The sequence below is a fragment of the Amphiura filiformis genome, unplaced genomic scaffold (assembly GCF_039555335.1).
Source record: "Amphiura filiformis unplaced genomic scaffold, Afil_fr2py scaffold_49, whole genome shotgun sequence".
Taxonomy (NCBI): domain Eukaryota; kingdom Metazoa; phylum Echinodermata; class Ophiuroidea; order Amphilepidida; family Amphiuridae; genus Amphiura; species Amphiura filiformis.
In genome coordinates this window covers 317,974-340,341 of record NW_027305513.1, presented here as the reverse complement: position 1 = coordinate 340,341, position 22,368 = coordinate 317,974, and the positions used below count along the sequence as shown (strand labels likewise).

Below are 22,368 nucleotides of genomic sequence, written 5' to 3'. Positions count from 1 at the left end.
AAATATCATGCGAGACGAAGTCGAGCGTGATATTTGAAAACTCTAGCGAGACTGATAAAATCAGGTATCATCAAATTATCCGTCAATTTTATCATTATTATGTCTTCAGAATCTTTTTTGGTCAAAAACATGATTTTTGGTCAAAAATGCGATTATTGGTCAAAAATTATTTTTGACATGATTTTTGGTCGAAATGTGTTTTTTGGTCAAAAACATTTTTTGGTCAAAATGTGAAAAAAAAAAAAAAAAAAAATTTGATTTTGGTCAAAAATGTGATTTTTGGTCAAAAAAGTGATTTTTGGTCAAAAATGTGATTTTTGGTCATAAATGTGTTTTTTTGGTCAAAAATGTGATTTTTGGTCATGGCTTGTCACATAAACAACAACAAAATCACACCAACAGAGACTTTTACATTAAAGTATATGAACTATGCACTCTATGAAGAAGCTACAGATATGAAAAAACCCTGTAGCTCCAGGTGACCGATACACAAATTAATCGGACAGCTGGGTTATGTACAAAGGTATAGGATGCAAGATTCTGAAGACATAATAATGAAGTTGATCGGTGATTGCGTTTGGGCTGGAGAGTGGATTAACGGAAATGTAGGCAAAATATGCAAATGAGCTCATTAATATGCATAAATATGCAAATAATGTGACACGAAACTATACAGCACATGATGCCACCATACCCTATCACTGTACCAAGTTTGATATAATATTGGATGGCTGAGCATGATACCATAACATATCGGATGAGTCATAAAAATATCGGACGAGCCAGCGGCGAGTTCGATATTTGCATGACGAATCCGATATGTTATGGTATCATGCGAAATAAGCCATCCAATATTATCATTATTAGGTTTAACTCCTAATAACCCTGAAAACATAATAATGAAGTTAATCGGCCATTGGGTTGGAGCTGCACAGTGGATTAATGAATTTGTTTCCGCCCGGACAGCCAAACAAACAAACAAAGAAACAAAGATACAAAGAAAGAAAGAAAGAAAGAAACAAACAAACAACCATCTGGATGATAACATAAGCCCCACATATATGTGGGGGCCAAAAATAGGCATCGGGAAACATTGAGTAGGTAAATTGTGTTGGGTATGGATTATAGACTTGCTATTAATATTCAGCAATTCATGTGTCTATTCAAAGTAGACCCTTAAAACGTTAAAATATAGTAAAATCGTACATCTCACATTATGTAATAGATTGCCGAAGTTATCCGTCACTATGTCTTGCACAATTATTTTGAGAGCTCAACATCCGTCACTACGGATTTTACCATAAGGCCGTATAAAATTTATATTTTGGTTCTCGCCCAGAGGATTTTCATGAATTGATGAGGGAGGGAGGTGTTTTTTGTTTTTGTTTTTTTTTTCAGTGTAAAATCAGCATTGTCTGTAGTTTTCGGTCTTTTCCAACAGTGCTCGAGGAAACGATGAGGCACTTTTTTTTTTTTTTCCAAATGTGAGATTCTGAGGGATAAACCCCTAGAGTACCACAAAAAGACTTGAAAGTGGTCCTTGTTCTCTAATAAACTTTATTTATATGTATGAAAAATTCATAAATCATTCCAAAGTCTAAAATAATTGAAAAATCTAAAAAAAAAAAAAAATCTGAAAAATCCAAAAAATTGAGGAGGGAGGGGACCAGAACCAAAACATTAATTTTATACGGCCTGTAAAAGTGTAGATCCGTCACTTATGTAATGCAACCGATGATTTTTACAAACTCACTGTTAATCATTATTGTTCTGTTACTTGTTTTACTGTTTCTAATCCATATGCTGTGGACGCAATGAAATTATTAAAGACAAATTGTATAGTTTACTTTTTCATTTACTTCTGCATGACATGCATAACAACAGTTAGCCTTCAAGTCAAGGAGCCTTTTGAATTGTACTTCATTGATGTTGACTTGTTTTTTAATTCTGCCAGTAGCCAAAATTAGGTTGATGTGACCACATTAGAAGAGGAGCGGATGCGAGATGTAAAGAGGCGGAATCAGTGTGTCAAATGTAGTTATACTCAAGAAATTATTAAGGTGGTATTGACCACCTTGTTAGTTTTGCAAAGTAAAATGTTCAAAAAACTTGAAAAAAGTTTTTGAAGATTTTAATATTTTTTGGTGTATATCACCAGTAAAGAGCGCAAAAGAATTAAGATACCAGTCATGTTCAACCCAGTATCCTAAAGATAAATATGTCAATATTAAAACAAGCATCCAGTACCTGTACCCTTCAGCTCTAATTTAAGACCACATTTGTTGAAATTGGTTGAGAATTAAAGAAACGGTGATCTAAAACCCAAGGAAGTAACCAAAATCAAAAGTTGCACTTTTATGCTCTAATCAATGGAAAGCACAGCGCTCTAGTTTTAATGAGCTAATCAATGGAAGCACGGTACTAGTTATCTGGATCGAAATGCTTTGTGTAAAAATCAATAGGGCATGCAATGGAGAAAAACTGCAAATTTTGAATTTGAATCTTCCTTGGGGTTTTGGATCATTGTGTCTTTATTTCTTGTCTGATTTTAATGAATGAGGTCTTAAATCCGAGCTAAGTGGTTCTAATTATGACACTTCTACCTTAGTTTAGGATATACAGGGGTAACAAATAACTGGTACCTTAATATTATTGTTTTGCGGACTTCAGTGCTTCTAGTTTCAAGTCCAAAATGGCTCCAATCACTGCTTGGTCTAACTGTGGTTGACATATCGTACAGCAAATAATATATATCACATCATTTATTGAGCGCTATATCAAAAATTACCACAGCGCTGTACAATAGCAATATACAACTTTGCCTGACATTGCAATGGCACTACTTATGGTGATGGATAATTTGTATTGTTTGGAATTTTTATGCCTGGAATGAATGTAAAAATCAAGCACTAGCCAAAACCAACTTCTATAATAAGCATCCAGAGTGGTTAATATTTTGTTTTAAAAATGAATGTAGTCATCATCACCCAAAGGGATATTGTTTGTTGAATCTGATGACAAGTAGCTAACCTAAACACTTGGTCAACATCTATGCGGATATTACAAAAGAAAATCTAAAAACATTTTGTAAGAATCTATGCATATAAATACTATAACATATTACTGCAAAATAGTAGAATGGTATTAAAAGGTCCGAGACTGCAGAGGAAAAGTCAATGTTACAGATGTTACAGTAAATAGCCGAAAAATAAGCCTGTGAGGGTTTGTAAAGAAATGAGGTAAAATGCCAAAATGTGTTACTATGACAAAGTAGAGTAATAAAGAGGGCGATGTCTTGTACTGATAATGCCACAGAATAAAGTCTGAAAGGGTTTATAGATACAATGTAATGACACAAAGTGTAGTGTTGAAATACTTCATGGTGAAAAGCGAAATAAAGACGGAAGTGAGACTCACAAGTCAAAATGTCAAGTTTCATTTTGTCTGTGTATTATTCATTTAAATGAGGAGCGCACAGTATCTGTGAGATGAGGATGGGTTTAACACGGATCACGTAACCTATGAATGGGGATGGTGAAGTCCATAGATGGTTTGCTCTAGTGATCGCGTACTTGTTGTTTGAAGGTCAGTCACCTGACTGACAGTTTCCCAAAGATGTTTTACAACTAAAAGCCCAGAGATAAAGCTTTGTTCATTTTTGTCCATCATCCAGGTTAGCAAAAGTAAAGTAATATTTTCATGTAATACAACACTAAAAGATTTCATAAATTGCTATAGTGATCTTGTACTTGTTTGAAGGTCAGTCCCCTGACTTACAGAGTTGCTAAAAAGTGCTCTACTTTGTGTGACAAATATTATATAAATGAAGAGCTTGTTTCTAAACCATGTTAAGTCCACAAGCACATGTTTCTCCTTTACTTGTGTGATACAATCACAATTTTTTTACTTTGACAATTTTGACATTAGCAGCATTGTTGATGAGTTGTATCATGAACAAGACATTATTTACCACAACAATGTTGCTTAACAATATGCAGACTATTGTTCTTTACAGCATTGTTACTGTGCATCCATCCACTGTTTGCTTTGTAATGGTGCATCCAATTGAAATTACTATACCTATAGCATCACAACCCATTGCAATTAGCACAGGTAAATCAGCAACATGTGTTTGTGGATGTAACATGGTTTAGAAACAAGCTCTTCAAATAAATAACAAAATTAATCAATATTAATAGATGAATAAATAAATAAATAAATAAAAATAAACAAACAAAAAAATAATAACAAATCTACTTTATCTACAAGCATGAATTAAATGGGTCAGCCACTACAAATTTAAAGCTAAAATAATATCTACATATTGCAGCATAATTAAGCTGAATTTACACTCATTGGGAGCATGATGAGCAACTTGACTTTGTTTTATTTACCAATCACATTCTAACACAGCAAAAAACAGTATCAATCAAAAATAAATGGCTTGTTGCTCAATGACGGAGTACAAAATCAGCTTTAATTATGCGACAGATTATACAGCAAATAAAATGACATATATGGGAAAAAATAATCATGCTGATGATGTGCTGATGGAATTCGCAAATCTATATAAAAGCAAAATATAATAAGCAGCACAAACATAATATACTAAAGTAATGGGCCATTCCAATTAAAATCCATTCCCCCTATGGAAGGCATGACTTTATTCTTTACAGTGTTTACCGGAATGGGTAACTCCATATGAAATCTCCACCCCTTGTGTGGAAGATTAACTTCATGTCTTCCATAGGGGGTGTATGGATTTCAACTGGAATGACCCATTTCATGCATATTAAGCAATGCAACCTGAAGGATTTTATTCAGATTTTGTCTACATTTTTGAATAAAAAGCTGAAATTGTGCGACCCTATATTAAATAGTATACAAATATTAACTGTCTATGAGTGTGATGGTGGAAATATAATCACGAGGTGAAAGATGGCTTGTTCCATTCCACGAGCCGGAACGGTGAGTGGAATGGAAACAATACATCTTTCACCGAAAGTGATTATATTTCACCATTACACTAATTTAAGACAGTTAATATTTGTTTTATATCACTCATGCATAAATTTTATTACTAAAATACTATTTAAGGAAGGAAATACATTTTTTCATTAACATAACACCATGTTACATATTGGGGTCCACCCCATAACTAAATCGGCGAGTCCAAGAGTCAGCGCACGGCCTGGCGCCCCGGCCTGGCGCAGGCGCACTACGGCAGAGCACTATGATGGTAAGACTATCACACGGAGAGGGTGATAGTAAAAATGATAAATGGTAATCAACCAATGAACTGTCTAGAATTTATGTATGAGTGATATAATAACAAATAAAACAAGCTGAGGAGGGGAGAAAACATGCTGATATGAATGCAAAAATATCAGGAAACTGCACAGAGATAAGCAAAATAAGCAGAAACATATTAAATAAATACAAGCAAAATAAACATGCACAAACATGAGAAGTTAATAAAAAAAAATAAAGAGGCAGGAAAATAACTGTTAACTTTGAAGAGAGAAAAAAATAAACCAGAAATGAGAAATCAAATTTTAACACCAATTTCCAAGTTCCCCTAATGGTGCTAAATATGCTTTAGTATGATCACAAATCAATTAAATTTCAGCAGAATACAGTATATTTCTACAAATCAACTAAAGTTGAAACTGTATTATAGCTGCATTTTTGACAGGACTCGATATTAACACCACCCAATCAAACGGCCTTATCTTCAGACCTGAAACTGACCATTTGTGAAAAAAGAGGAAAATGCCTTTAAAAAGAGGAAAATAGTGCAAAAGCATGCTAAAAAAGTTGGACTGAAAATAACAAATAATGCATAAATTTCAGGAATAAAAAAATAGGAAATCAGCTAAAAAGTGCAAAAGTGTCAGGTCTGTGTCTTGCAGGACAGATTTTGTCCCCTACTTGGGTTGCCAGTCTGATGAACTACTGTGCACAAACTTCCTATTGTAACAATGGTGTCTCATCAAAATATTTCTCTAGTATGAATTCTCAAAATTATTAATGCACATTATAAACTTGCATTTGGATTTAATTAATGATTTTCTTTTCGTCATTAAAAAAAATCTTCAGAATGTCGCGCTTTACCTAACTGAAAAAACATGTCCCAGTTTGTTTTTGAAGGAACAAAACCTGATTACATCTGGTTCCAATTCTAGTTTCGTTCATAAAATTCCATTTCAGAAAAAAACTTGAATATAATGTAATTTTGTACATATTTTTGTATTTTGTTGATATCAAGAGGATGCAAGAGGTTATCTAAGGTTTTGCATGGAATATTAGTGTATTTGGGAGAAATTGCTCAATTTTGCTAGTCTAAAAACTACGCCAACATTTCTGATTTCAAAAAGGCTTAACAGAAGCTACATAAAAAAATAAAAATAAATCAACAGTATCAATTATCTCTATAATACAATAATGCTTTTTTTTTTTAAATATAATCATTATTTTGTACTTCCATATGTAATACTGAATATGCTTTCATTGGTTTCAAACTTTTAAATTTAAAATGATTTCAAGTGTCTTCCGAATTTAGGAAATACCGTCAAAGTAATTTTTTTCATTGCTGTATGAAAACTTATTTGCGAACAAATTCAATCATTAGCAAAATTCACACAGGCTCCGATTTGTAAATTGAAATTACTTTCAAATTCATGAACCTTAAATAAATAATAACGTTTATGTCCTCAAGATTTTTGATAAGCAAAAATAAAGGGTCCTTTAATTGTTTGCCTTCACCTTTACCATGTATAGTTTTCCAGTGATTTGGAAAATCATGAATCGACTCAACTTTCAGCAAATAAATTTGGCTAGATTACTTCAAACAAAAACTTGCTTTGTCAATAGCCAATATTATCATAAAAAGTGGCGTTCGCAGGTTATCAAAATAGGGAGACCAAGGTATTGATTCTCCCGTCTGTTCAAATACTTCTGACAAAAGTGAGGTCCACTTTGCCCCCGGTCACCTATGGCATACGCCACTGATCATAAATATTCAATAAAAGGACGTAAACACCCATTTTACATTCATTCTGATAATTAAAGCCATAATGTTCAATATTTTTTTAATGAATTTGCTTAATTTTTTTCAGAATTGATTTTTGGCATTTTTGTAATATTTACCCGTCTCAACTTACACTTATTGGAATCGGCTTTCTTTTATTTGTTATGTGTGTAGGACAATACAGCAATTTTGTATTAATATCAAAATTACACCATCAAATCCCCAGTGACGGCGCCCCCAGTCAGAAGTCTTTCCCCCCTGTTGACCCCCCCCCAGAAAAAAACCCCAAATCACAGAAATGTCCACTTTTTGCGGTAATTTTGCACAAAATTTGTTGATTTTCCCCCCTGAAATTTACTTTGCCCTCCTAATGCCCCCCTCCGAAAAAATTCCTGGCGCCGCCACTGCAAATCCCTAATAGAGCTCAACAGTTAAGCAGCCAAGATAGAAAGTGAATTTTCTTTAATTTGACCTCATTATTCCAGCTTAAAATGGCCAGAAAACTTTCATGACAGTTGTTACTAATATTATTTTATCCATTTTTGACAAATAATAATACCAAACTTAAATTTTGACAGAAATTTTACATTATGAATTTAAACAAACAAGTGCAGGGTCTCATCGCCTGACAGGTGAAGACTTGAAACTAATGATTTTGAGCTAATCCATCAAGGTAGTTAAGCAAGAGCTAAAACTTAACTTTTACCTTTCCGCAAGAATAACGTGCTATGAAATAAATTGTTTTACAGTTTTACACATTCTTGGATGACATGTAATAAGTGTAAAATTGATACAGCACATTAATTCCCATTCCATTTCTCGAGAGTATGCTCCGCAAATGTTCAAAACCCATGGGCGACTTTGACAGGTGATACAAGTTGTTTTCCATTACACTCTGAGTGACAGGAATGCTAATTTGATTACGACTACTCCATCAAACTCACGATATAAATTTGACATTCTAATGTTACAAATGATACAAGTTTTTGGTACAAAATTGAGCAAAATTGAAGGGAAAATAGCTCTGTGAATGCGCATCGAAAACCTTAGGGGATGAAAGTCAGTGTGCCGAGGAATAGAATTCACTTATTTATACATATTTATATAAATGTTGTTATTAGACGGAAGCATTTCATGCATAAGATGAATGACTCAGTGCAAAAAGTACCTAAGTCTATTATGAGCCTTATGACATGTTCAAAGATTACGTTTTCTGACACTTTGTCTCACAAAAGATATCTTACACTTCCCACAATGCATTTCATCTATGTACTGATTTGCTATTCAGTGCAACATGGGCTGATAGTGACAAAAAATACCTCAATTAACAGAGGAATTTCTTGTCGACCTATGAGCGTGTTTATAGTGGCTGTATACGGAAAGACTATACTGCAATAACAATTGATTTCGCAGTACTTATATGCTATTATACGCTAAATAACAGATAATCTGGTTGACTATAAACATGCTCTATGTTGCACTGCATAGCAAATCAGTACAGGGAAGAAATGCATTGTGGGAAGTGATTTTGCCTTATTCAAGTAGAAGGTGACATCAATGCATATTTCAGAGACTGGATGGAGCTGAGCGAAGTGCGATGTGTTATTGTAGCTACACACACTACAAGCCAAACTAGAATCTCTAAAACAAGCACGGATGTTACCAACTTGAAGCAAAGTTCATCAGTATGTTGATCTATTTATAACTAAGATCATCTATAGACCTATACTGAAATGTATACACAACCTGGCAAAAGGCATAATTCACACTTTCTTCCAAAGACGGTTTCCAGTAAAAAACACAATAGAGATCAGTTTACCCATGCCTTGGCATTCCAAGGTAGAAATAGAAAAAACATAGTCTCTGGAAATTTGGTCATGATTAAAGGACAAAGTGCATCCATAACAGTCCTGATTTTACCATAATTTTTTTTTGGGGGGGGGGGGAATCTGGAATCATGGAAGCTATATACAGTTTTTGTCAATTTATATATGCCAGTTATGTCCTATTATAATGATCTCAGTTCTAAGTAGATTATCAGAAGTTGCCGATGACTGTAATCTTCAAATATACATGGCAAAAAAGAGCAGTCAATAGACTTAACTACTTGTTGCACTGAGGGATGTCTCAAGATATGAAATGTGTCTTACAGGTCGAGAGGCTCGCTAGCGTTTCTCCGTATCCTGGAACTGATGACAACCCAATGACAACCATACAATTATATACTTGAAAGTTTTAAATAGAAAAATGTGGTGCAATCAAGCAAAGTGAGGCATTTGTCGAGTAAATCGAAATTATTAATTTCATTATATGTGCCATTTTGAAGAGCTTTATTTCATTAAAAGTTTCATCAAAATTCACTTTTGAGTAAATCCCATAAGCCTTTGTGTGTAGACTTGAGATGTTGTCATGCCAATGTGCACATCATTACTGTGCACTTCAATGCTTTCAAATGCACAGTAACGATATTCACTAAATGATGTGCACATCGGCGTGACGTCACATGACAACATCTCAGGTCTACCCACAAAGACTTATGGGATTTGCCGAAAAAGGTGAATTAGACTTTCGGATCTTGTCACTTTTACTTTTTCTCAGAACAATCAGTTGAATACCATTATTCCACAGGCTGTATCTCAAAATCAATATCAGCGACAAATGACTCACTTGACTTGATCACATCACATAATACTTACTCTGAGTAAACAATATAAAACCAAACATATTTTACCAACAAAATGTCTCATTACGTGACATTTTCTGGCAACACCTTGAATAAAACTCAAGCAGCCTTGCATAATATTCAGTATACAAGATAATCAGCTTGACAAGTTGACACTTTAAAAGCCAAAATATGCCATCAAGGTGCAATGAATGTATGATATCGTCTTGAATTCTGCATACTGATAAATCCAAGATAACTATATACTGTCCCTTTGTATTGTATTGATTGTGGAGGGCGACATTATCAAATTTGTTGCAGTTCAAAGCCATTTTTTACCTCAGTTGGTATCAATGATTGGTATGTCCTGAAGGTACTTCACAGGATATATCATCCAGTGTTTCACATAGTGACGGATGTTAAAATCAGGGTCTCATACAATGTTAAATTTTATCAAGAAAAGAACATCGGGGAGCACTCATTAGGCAAACATGATGCATGCTGGGAATGAAAAGGGCTCAAAACTTATCAAATTCGCCCACGACGGCCAATTTGAGCCCTTTTCATTCTCAGCATGCATCATTTTGCCTACCAATTGCTATCAGCAATATACTGGGCATTGATTATAAATGTGCCATTGATAATAAGCCATTTATGCATAAAACATCAACGTTTGAAAGTTATTTCCAAAATTTTCAAATATTGCAGAATTGTATATCTCGCATATGTAATAGTTATCTGTTACAACAGATAACCATTTTTTGTGAAACCGCAACATCCATCACTAACGTTTTTACCTGATTGTTCACATCCATCACACAAGAGTCTTAGCTAGCATTTTACAAGTGCCTATCATTTTCACCAAAACTGCCTGTTCAAAATTTGACCCTGAAAACATAAAAAGACCTCTACCCTTTCTGGGGGTTCAGTCAGGCCAAATAGCTATTGCTATATATAGCCTTTGATTTATTAGTCTGGCCTTGTTTTGAGTTCACAGAACTTATTCAAGCACTGTTTTTAGAATTTAGCATAATGTCACAGGTATTAATTTTGCATGTCCCAGGAACAAACTGCCTGTCTAAAATGACAGGTGGATGTGTGGCTAGCTAACACCCTGTGATACACCTAAGGATATAGGGGCAGTGTATTGTAATCAGGTAATCGTCAGTATGCAGCAAAAATGACAATGACATGTTTACAATAAAATCTTGTTTATGTGCTAAAGATGCATTGATGAAGTGATTTGCCTACAAGCATGACTTTGTAATTTGTTTACAAGTTACACGTTTCTTCTGGCTTCTTTGCACCTTGCAATAATATCTATAGCTGTCAACTTGACATATAAAAGGGATGACCAAAACACACATGCTTAGTGTGTATGCAGAAATGACTAAAGACCTCACAAAAATGAAATGAGCTGATATAAATACACCTATAGCTTCAGAGCTTCCTCGAGTACAACATTTGTCCAATTTCATTCAATATTAACTACTCAGCAGTTTTTTTAAGGGAAAAAACCCTGAATTTAAAAGTTGCCTTTACAGTGATCAATGTTTATTAAACGCAAGTATTGTGTGGCATGTAAAAAACAAGCATTATCACTGCACTGAACTCAAACAAGACAATTTACTGTAAAAATTAAAAAGAGCCCTTGTCACCTTTCAAATTTATACTGCATGAGACCACAATACTTGGGCAATTGTAACAAATGAGATCTGAAAATCATCGTAATTAAATCACATTTCTCCTGATGCTTTCAAATACCCAATTCAGTTTTGGAACTTTTTTAAAGTGGTAAGTATATTCATAATGGCTGAGTTATTTTTTGTGAGGTCTTTATATAGGTCTACCTGCGCACATTTATGCAAGCTGATTCTGTGTTTAATTTCAAAATGAAAAGTGAAATATTTTGATAATATATGCACCAATACTAAGCATGTTTGTACTGATTTAAATGCATTTTTATGCAGATTTCAAAAATAGTCATAAACAATTGAATTTCTGATATTTTTCAACTTTTCTTGTTGAATTTGCCTTATGAAATCTGCACTCAAATGCGGCTTGCAGATGGTTTAGTTCTGACTCCATGGCAACAAGAAATCAACCACATTAGCCAATCACAATGCATTGTGACTTGATTGACAAGCCAAAGGACCATTTTACCTGAGCTCATAACATGATAAGGGACATCTCTAGTCGTAATCTTAAAAAACCCAGGAGGAAATTTCACGACCAAATCTAATAACGACGATGTATCGTCATAGCAACAGGTACGTGTAATTGTACTCTTTGGTAGCGCTTACATGGGCATGCTAGCAGCGAATATCACACTAATTTGATAATAGTCTGTATCATGATGAAAACAGGTTTAATAATAGCCAAGTGGTGCGGACCACCTGAGGAGGGAATTTCTATGGTAATTTGATAATGGCTGATGCGGTGTATTCCCATGGTAACAACCTACCTGTTGTCATCTCGACCATGTGACTTCAAAAAGTTGTGTTTTCTAAACCTGGATAAAAAGCTGACCAGCAGCTCGTTGGTTCTGTAACATAGCAAAATAAGTGAACAAAATGGAATATGACAGTTGAATTTACAGTGAAGAGACATTAGACTAAATTCATTATTTATCACCATGAATGTGATATGCAATGGGTTATTCCAGTTGAAATCCATATACCCCATGGAAGACGTGAACTTAATCTTCCACACAGGGTGTGTGAATTTCAAATGGGGTTACCTGAATGGGGGATTCCATTTGAAATTCACATCCCCTGTGGGAAATTATAGTCAAGTCTTCCAAAGGGGTGTATAGATATCAACTAGAATAGTCCAATTTGGTAGTGATGCAAGGTTTTGTCATTGTTGCACCTCAAGCGTACCTGCAAACTGCCTTATGTATTATACGATCTGCTATATTAGGTTATCGCGCACAATCCTATACTGTAATTCCTGGATTGTGACCAGCGAAACGCATATGTCACTATCAAAATCAAGGTAAAATAAACTATATTCGTCTCCTTTTTATATTTCACACCCCCAGAAACATTTTCGGCAAATACTTCTTCGTCAGAACTTTTTTGGTTTTTGGGTCATGCACATTTGGTGTAGTTCTCTTTTAATGATGTCTTGATATCCAGGTCTGATTATGGTCCATTTCACTAAACTTGTAAGCCTGTAAGTCTAAAAATTGTTCGTAGGTTCCATTTCACTGAACTTACTCACAAATGGTACCCTGCGTTTAAAAGTAATAGGGATTTACTACAGGGACCCTTTCCTAAAGTTATGACTAGTATTGGGTACGTATTCGTAACTTGACAAACGGTTATTTGAATTATGAAGGGTTAAAGGTTTAGTGTAATGGACCCCTGATCCTGATCACAGTAATTTGTGCAATAGGTTTGTGTACTTATTTGCAAGTCTTCAAGTCCTAGTTACCAAATACACATACAAAATTGACATATGAAGTTCTCTGCAATGGTGTACATTTTCAAGAAAACAAATAAGAGTAAGTAATTAGGACAAGCAGCAGACCCACTTACCTGATTGGCATATCAGATTCACTTAAATTTATAAAGAAATCCCATTTCCAGTCCTCCATAGCTATAAGGTCCTGCATACATTGCAGATAGACTTTGAGTAAACTTGCCCCTCCCCATATGGTAGCCATCCTCCATGGTGTCATGCGCATGTTTGGATATGTGCTGGATATCTTGCTTAATTCTCGGTGAAGATAGTCAGATCTCTGAAATGACAAAAAGTGAGAATGGGAAAGATGGTTAACAAACTATTTATTCATTTATGCTTTGCATAGTAGAATTTGGGACACAACTTTAAATAAAGTACCCATACTCTGAGAGATTAGAATTGGGGTGAGGTTTTAGTGTTGGGAGCAGGCTATATGAAGCAACGTAAGTAGGGCTATGCGTACTGCACATAAACATATAAACACAATAGGGAATGAGTACTCGCTATAAGAGGAAACTGACAGTAATTAATAAGACAGAAAGAACAGTTTAAAAAGTTACAATTATAAACAAGACAACAAATAACCCAACTTGAAAAAACAAGGGAAGCCGGTGTGGGATTCAAACACAGGACCTGTCCGATCACTAGATGGATGCCCTCACCATTAGGCCACCAGCTCCCACTGATAAACGGTGGTTGAAACTGGGTACTAATGTAGGCAGTCGAGGTATACAATACACACAAACAAATTTTATGCTAGTACATAAGTACAAGAGATGAATACTGATGCTTAATCATTTCCCCAGCATTCTTCTTCTTCCTCTTCTTCCTATATACGTGCATACCTCAATTTGAGTATTGTCGCAAGGGCTTTTTACCTATGCATGATCCTGGAACCTAGGATTGATTGCAGATATCAGAACCGGGGATAATATTGATCCCCCTTCTCTTTACGAGTTCAGTACTTTCTTTCTTGTATGAGGTAACTTAATCTGAACTCAACTATCATGAGTTTAAAGTAAACATTTGTTTTACTTTTGTATGCTCATAAACCTCATGTAGGTTTTTGTATGGCCATGCCACTATCACTCAGCTAAACAGTAGTGATCAAACTTGGCCTGCATAACAGACTCAGACAAACTATTTTCACCTCAAGGCAGCAATTCATTTCCAATTCAATATTGACATACTAAACAACATTATTGATATTGCTGCTGTATCTATTCTCCCATTGGTTTTATGACAAGTGTACATTTGATATCTTCTTTGTATACATTTAATTCAGTCAGTGCTTTTGTGTGTTGATCTTTGACAGGAAAATTTAGGTCAACAATTACATCAAACTGTCAAGTGGAAATTCTATATTATTTTGACAATGATTGGGTGGCTTAAATTAAAATAAGATAAATAATGATTTTGTTGGATAAATATTGATTATTCCGAGTCAACGAGTATTTCATTAACTATTTGCATTATTTTGTAATCGTGACCTGTAAATTTTGATTCTGCAGATTGAATTAAAATAAAATAAATACTGCATTTCTTGGATAAATATTGACTTTTGTGAGGCAAATTGTATTTTATTAAGGGATCTGGAATGAGCGTTTCGACAGTATTTTTTGTGGGACATGAGAGCACATCAGACATATCGAATTGCATTCTGAATACTGAAGAATGTCTTTCTGATATCAAATAATTTTCATTTTTGAAATTCACGATATAATAAAAAAATTTATGACAAATTATTAAAATTTGATATTTTTCACATTTTTGATATAACAGTCCTCGAAGTAAATCTTATAAATCTAATGATATATTCTTAAAGTGTATGTAGCTGGGAGGAAAAGCCGACAATCAATTGAAAATTTTGACCTTTCATATTGAAGTGAAAATGGGAAAGATGGTTAACAAACTATTTATTCACTTATGCTTTGCATTGTAGAATTTGGGACAGGACTTTAGAATAAGTACCCATATCCTGAGAGATTAGAATTGGGGTGAGGTTTTATTGTTGGGAGCAGGCTAAAAGGGAATGAGTGCTCGCTATAAGAGGAAACTGAAAGTAATTAATAAGACAGAAAGAACAGTTTAAAAATTTACAATTATAAACAAGACAACAAATAACCCAACTTGAAAAAAACAACAAGGGAAGCCGGTGTGGGATTCGAACACAGGACCTATCCGATCACTAGATGGATGCACCTCACCATTAGGCCACCAGCTCCCACTGATAAACGGTGGTTGAAACTGGATACTAATGTAGGCAGTCAAGGTATACAATACACACAAACAAATATTATGCTAGTACATAAGTACAAAAGATTAATACTGATGCTTAATCATTTCCCCAGCATTCTTCTTCTTCCTCTTCTTCCTATATATGTGCATACCTCAATTTGAGTATTGTCGCAAGGGTTTAACGCGCACACAGTTTACCTATGCACGATCCTGGAAGCTAGGATTGATTGCAGATATCAGAACTGGGGATAATATTGATCCCCCTTCTCTTTACGAGTTCAGTGCCTTCTTTCTTGTATGAGGTAACTTAATCTGAACTCAACTATCATGAGTTTAAACATTTGTTTTACTTTTGTATGCTCATATTATAAAACCTCATGTAGAGGCGCTTATATAGCCATGCCACTATCAGCAGAACACAGTATAATTATTAAACTTGGTACGCAATCGGACTTGGATCAACTATTTTCACCTCAAGGCAGCAATTCATTTGCAATTCAATATTGACAAACTAAACAACATTATTGATATTGCTGCTGTATCTATTCTCCCATTGGTTTTATGACAAGTGTACATTTGATATCTTCTTTGTATACATTTAATTCAGTCAGCTGTGCTTTTGTGTGTTGATCTTTGACAGGAAAATTTAGGTCAACAATTACATCAAACTGTCAAGTGGATATTCTATATATTTTGACAATGATTGGGTGGCTTAAATTAAAATAAGATAAATAATGATTTTGTCGGATAAATATTGATTATTCAGAGTCAAAGAGTATTTCATTAACTATTTGCATTATTTTGTAATCGTGACCTGTAAATTTTGATGCTGGTTCTGCAGATTAAATTAAAATAAAATAAATACTGCTTTTCTTGGATAAATATTGACTTTTGAGGCAAGTTGTATTTAAGGGATGAGTCTATAGGAATAACGACCAAACAAAGAAATTCTTGTTTAAGCCGTAATATTGTAGTCTTTCAACCCTTTCACAACTTCAGCTGTGTAACTTACAAAAATTCCCGCTAAAAAGTGGTTCTTTTAATTTTAGAAAATACATTAATAATCGCATTGGACTTTTCGTACTGATCGTATTTATAAGTGACCACCAGCCTATAATGTTCTAATCACACTATAGACTGGGATTACATGTGACGTCATTGCCAGGCAATTGGTCTCTATTGTTCCTTGTCGGAAATATGCCCACGCAGTCAGGGACCGTGCTTTTAAAACTCCCGCCAGATCACAATAAGGCCATTGAACTGCGTAGTAGCCATACGTACTCATTGAAGTATAACGGTAGCACGTTCCCTTACCGACTCATTATTAATGTGTGGAAAGGGGTCAGGGGACGACATTCTGATCATTCTAATCCTTTCTTTTGAGGTCAATAGATAAAAGAAAGGCCTTGAACACAGGTGCCGAGTTGTAGATAATATTTAATCATCAAAGCTGATGGCATAAGAAATTTCAAGAGGCAGCGCTTATTATTTCTTGTAAACACAATCTAATGTGGTACTCACTACATGTAGAAGGCAGGCGGGTCTGCAAATTAGTGCATGAAGCTAGTAAAGATATAGCTTTATGTTCAGTTTAATCAATTAAAATACTATGGCTGGATATCAAAAAAATCGCGAGGCATTAAGTATTAATTTTTATATTATTATGACAAAATCCAGTCCTTTCTCAATTGAATAGGCTCCGAGATTAGACTTTCCTTTCCAAAAATAAATTATATGGCCTAGAGGACATGATATAGGCCTAATCTAAACCCATATTCGGTATCCAGAAACCTTCACAGTCTGAGCGGCGCTTGCACTCGCATCGCATTAAACTAGACAAAGTTCGCTAAACTGAGGCCTGCTTCAATTGCCAACCTTTATCGAGGGGCGAGTTTGAGGTTTCATAGTCATCTATTACCTATACCATTTTTCACCCCGATGTGGCAGTGATGTCAAGCGTTGTGAACAGCTGTTTCGCTCGCGCATCTATGCGGTGTCTTTAAGCGGCGTATGTACACCAGCGCCATCGAACTCCAGCGAGTGATGCTGCACCTAATAAAATTCGTTTCATATCTCTTTCCGCCATGAGTGTCGCAAAATACATCATCTCCCGGGGAGTACAGAGTTATGTTCATAGCATTCTGAAAACGGACATTTCGCTGGTGCCTTCATCACAAAAAAAGGAAGCCCCGATCATCACGATAATGGCGCGCGATCACGAACTAGACTAAATCCTCCAGTCCTTTCAACATCTACGCACGGTCATCGTGAAGGATTGTGGGTAATATAAAGACGCCGCAATTCTGGGCCTGGAAGGATTCAGGCTAATCACAAACACCCGGCAAGCGGCAGAGCGTTTCAACCAATGACAAGTCTTGATTGTGTCCGTTTGTCTGCAATGCGCGTGCGCCACGCCGCTCATTGCAACCGGCATGGTAGTATGAAACCAGCACAGAGGAGTAAGATATCTTACTCCTCTGTGGAAACCAGCTTTATACTGGCGTGACCCGGATGTGACGTCACTGTCACATCAGGGTGAAATGTAGTCTCGATGCGGAGGAGCACAAACCGGCTGGTACCAAGACTAGGTGAAATGGTATTGAACAACGCAAACCAGCCAAATTTGTCATAAGTTTGAATAGCCATTAGAACAACCGTGAATATAGTGTCAGAAAGTCTTACACATCTTAGTATAACCTTGTCGTTAGCGTGATACTGAATGCAGCGCCATATTTGGAATATATTCGTACACGGTGTGGGCAAATAGTTGCTCAAATGTAGGCTAAGTAGGCCTAAATCATGAAAATCGCTTAATCGGAATAATACTAACCAGTAACGGACACCGAGACAGCACTACGTTTGAAGTTTGAGGTAAGTAAAGCTTTTCCTTGTTATAAGAAACAAGGAAAAGGCAGTCATTTTTATCACAACGCGATATTTTAAAAAGTACATTTTGAGAGGGCCTACGCTGGTTCTTTTGATTCTAGTGTAAAATCTGTTCATCACATGTAGTCCGATTTGGTATCTATGGTCTCATCAAAGTCTTGAGAACTCTTTTGATGTTATGTTGGTTAACAAAAACGATACTGTTAAAAATAGCGGTATTTATGCAAGCGACGTATCTATTGTGTAAAATGCATTGAAAATTGTCGGCTAAAGAGGGCATAAATTAAAATCGAAAAGAGTAATAGCAACAATAACTATCTACATTCCAAGCGGAAATGCTTTTCAAAAACATACCACCTTCTTCAGGCAATCGCTGAAACCGAAATATGAAATTCCAGGCCATCTGTAAAAAAGTGCGTGAGCAGAAATGACCATGAACTTGGGTCACCGAAACAAGTGTTTATATTGGTGTCAGGCCTATCATAGTGATACAACAATTAGCCCCCAATAATGGCTTTCATTTGAACCGTTATTTGTTTAACTGCGATTTTTACTTTTTGAGAAATCAATGAATGTATCAAAAAACTTTTCGAAAGTCGATTTAAAATGGCATAACCCGTTAATTAACTATTTGCATTTTTTGTAATGGTGGTACAAGTTACTGCTTTTATTGTCACATTTTAAAATATACAATTTGACTGCTCAGTGCCAGAATAGGTATGGAATACAAAACACGGACTTTCAAAAATTCTTGAGATATGTGAAGTTTTATCAAGGTGTTTCATTTTGACACTCTTTTTACATCATAACTCAAGAACCTAAAGACTAGGCCTATAATAAATGTAACTGTGATATTTGAATTCTTTGTTGAGCCCGCTTCAAAATAACCACAACAATTTTTGTCAGAGATCATTTGACTATTCACAGGATACTACGATTCGATCAATTCACAAGAGCTAACTAATATGCAAACTGGCCTTAAAGATTCTACACTCTGATTTCATTTCTACCATAAACCTGAACCTTACAAATGATGCTGAAAATTACAACACAACCCCCATGTGTTCAGTTCCTTGAATCCTCACATGTGTTTCTATGAGTACTTTTCCACAGAACTATGCCCTCTGCTAATGATTGAATCACAACACAGCTTCAATATGGGAAGTTCCCCTATGTATTGTAACACAGAACTTTACATCCTGTTCATGAAAACATAGGCAGTTTCCTGAAAAGTGTTTATCTGCGGATAAGTTTGATAAGTCGGAGACTTGGGTTACTTCACCCAGGAGACCATCTAGGTGTAAAACAATCACACCAATCCTACGACAGGTCACGTTTTAAAGTCGTCTTATCCACACATCTTATTGTTTAATAATTGAAAAGTTTCCAGTTTCCTTGAATAAAATTACTGTCTAGATGTCCTTACTAGGAATGACAAATTGCACAGCTGAGCAAAGGTGTGCACTCCTTAAAAAAGCCCGGATCATATTAATTTGGATCCAGATCATATATGAGCTTTTATCTGATTCCAGATCATTTTTTTATTGGAATCCAACTACAATTTGAGCTGACCGGGATCATAACTGATCTGAAACGGATTTAATTTGAGTAGCCATTAATTTGCAATGGTATAAGTTCATATGAGATCCTAAACCAGATCAAATTTGATCCATGCTTTTTAATGTGTGGAAAGAAAATGATGGGGAAGGCACAGTTTACTCCCTATTCCAGAAAAATACAGCACTAAATGTTTGAAATTAAAAAAATATTATCTTTTCTTGACAAATGAAATATAGCTAAATCCAATCCTTTAGAAGTCAAATTTTACTGTTTGGTCAATTTTTGGAATTAAGGAGGCACACAGGATCACTAATTATCCATTATTATTCACCTCATAACTCGAAAACTATTTATGTAAAGTATATAAAAGTATACATTTTTGAAAGGAAATGAGCTCATAAATCCATTTAAAATGTCAGTTTTGGGTCAAAAAGTACAATTTTCGAGAAAATCCCAAAAAACGGCTTTTTTGACCAAAAATTTTTGGTCCGCCATGAAAAAATTATTTGAAAATCAAAAAATGTAAAACATGAATTTTATTAATTTAGACAAATAAATCTAGAAAGTGTTTTTTTTTTTTTTCGAAATTTTGCTTAGTTTTTAAAATATAGGCAAAAAATCAGTAAAAACGTGTGACCCGTGTTCAAATTTTTGAATCATGGGTGATAAAAAAGTTCTAGGCCCTAATTTAAAAAATGAAAAACACTATCTAGATTTTGGCCATATCTAAACGTTTGACTTAAAAACTTACCTCAGTGATGCTTCATTTAGACGCTATGGCGGACCAAAAATGGTTAAAAGTGGTCAAAAGTGAACTTGCCGAAAATCGCGATTTAGAAAAATACATCGGATTTTAGGTCCATTTTTGAAGATTATTCCATAAATATATAATCCCGTGACTTGTGACGTTTGGTCAAGTTAAAAAATGAGAAGGGGCGTCCAACTGCAGCAGATTGGCATTTTTTGGGTGATTTAGAAGGTAAAATATACAATATGACAAAATTATCCGTGCACATTCGGCAGATGTTTATCCACATGGAGTAGCCATTTTATTTACTTCAGTCTTGTTTCCATGGTGCAGCAGAGCGTCCGACAAGGCCGCTGGAGTCGCGTCGGCGCTTGAGGAGCGACTGGGCATGCGGACAGACAGACAGGTTACGCGAATAAGTTGTACAGTGCATGGTCGTGTTGCCGCGAACGAAACCATGATAATTTAAGCACAATTTTGTCCTGTTCCGTATCATGCTCTGTATTAAAATTTGCGGACATCAGAAAAGTAGCATAGAATAACTGACAAGCAATTATTTTAGCAGATAATCAGGAAGTTTTATGAAATGAAGAATAAATTGAGACATAATCATGATAATTGCCATTTCTGTTTTTTCATAATTTTGCTTTAAAAATGCAATGTTTTTAATTTATAGCTTTTGGTGATTTTTTTTTTTTTTTTTTTTTGGTGTTGACAAATATTGCATTTTTATGTTCATTATGTTGTTACTACTCGTTGCTTTTTCTTAAGAGGCACCACCGAGGCCCGTCCGCGCCAAAGATAGGGGCCTAGGCATTTTAACGCCCGTTATATAGCTAGGCCTACCTACATCATAGGAATAAGTAAAATTTTAAAAGATTCTGATGTGTCGCATTACTCAATATTCCGTTTTTGTTATTGTAATTGTTTGTTGTTATCATATTTTATTTTTAACTTTTTACGGAATATCAAACACGTACAAAAGTCATAGGCCTATTATAGGCCTAAAGCCACAATAAAGTTGTAAAATATTTTGTACCGCATAAAAACTGAATAAAATACAACAACAAAAATATTAAAAAAGTGTGTCTGTTGTTGTTTTCAATCAAATAAACGTGTAAAAAGTGGGGTAAAAGTTGTAATATGTCTTGAATAAACTTCTTGTAAAACGGACAAAAAGTAGGCCTATATATATGTTAAACGGGCAAAACACGGAGAGGTCACAAGAAAACTGAAAAACACGGAAATTGACATAGCCTAATTTCAAAAGTAGAAAACGGAACACAAAGAGCGTTTTAAAACACTGCATGAAAACATTCACGAAAAATGCTTTAAAGCAGTTTACCTTTTAAAGTAGGCCTATACAGAAAACATTATAAACGTGAAAGTTGAAAGCCAGACAAACATTGCAAATAAAAAGGCATTCAGCCAAAACATTCGCAAAAAGTGTTGAAAAACCAAAAGCCTTTATCGCAATCATGGCATATGGTAGACCTAATAGGCCTACTAATGGAAATGTAGTTAAAATGGGTTATGAAAAAAGTATGAATTTGCGTTTTCGATTATACTTCTCGTTTGAAATTATTATTTAGCATTAAAACATTCATGAAAATGCTTTCATAAACGCGTGCTCGCTATGCCGATTTCAAATATCGACATTTTTGACAGTTATAGGCCTATACCTAGTATGATGTATTGAAATGTCAACGTTTTTGACATTGCGTTAATGGTCAATCAGGAGTAGAGAACGTTTGAAAACGAATCTTAAATCCGTGT

At 35.0% G+C, this 22,368-nt stretch overlaps 1 protein-coding gene across 2 annotated transcripts in view; it reads right to left on the bottom strand.

The window, feature by feature from the left end:
• The window catches only part of LOC140144323 (xylosyltransferase 1-like), a 221,606-nt gene that overhangs the window by 45,521 nt on the left and 153,717 nt on the right, over nucleotides 1-22,368 (bottom strand). Inside the window, exons 5-7 of one of the 2 annotated variants that reach the window (XM_072166147.1) lie at nucleotides 13,235-13,437; nucleotides 12,157-12,237; nucleotides 9,181-9,219 (exon numbers count right to left, since the gene is read on the bottom strand). In XM_072166147.1, the coding sequence (XP_072022248.1) occupies nucleotides 9,181-9,219; nucleotides 12,157-12,237; nucleotides 13,235-13,437 (323 nt within the window). The remainder of the gene's footprint in view (nucleotides 1-9,180; nucleotides 9,220-12,156; nucleotides 12,238-13,234; nucleotides 13,438-22,368) is intronic. The other variant, XM_072166148.1, reaches the window with a different exon arrangement.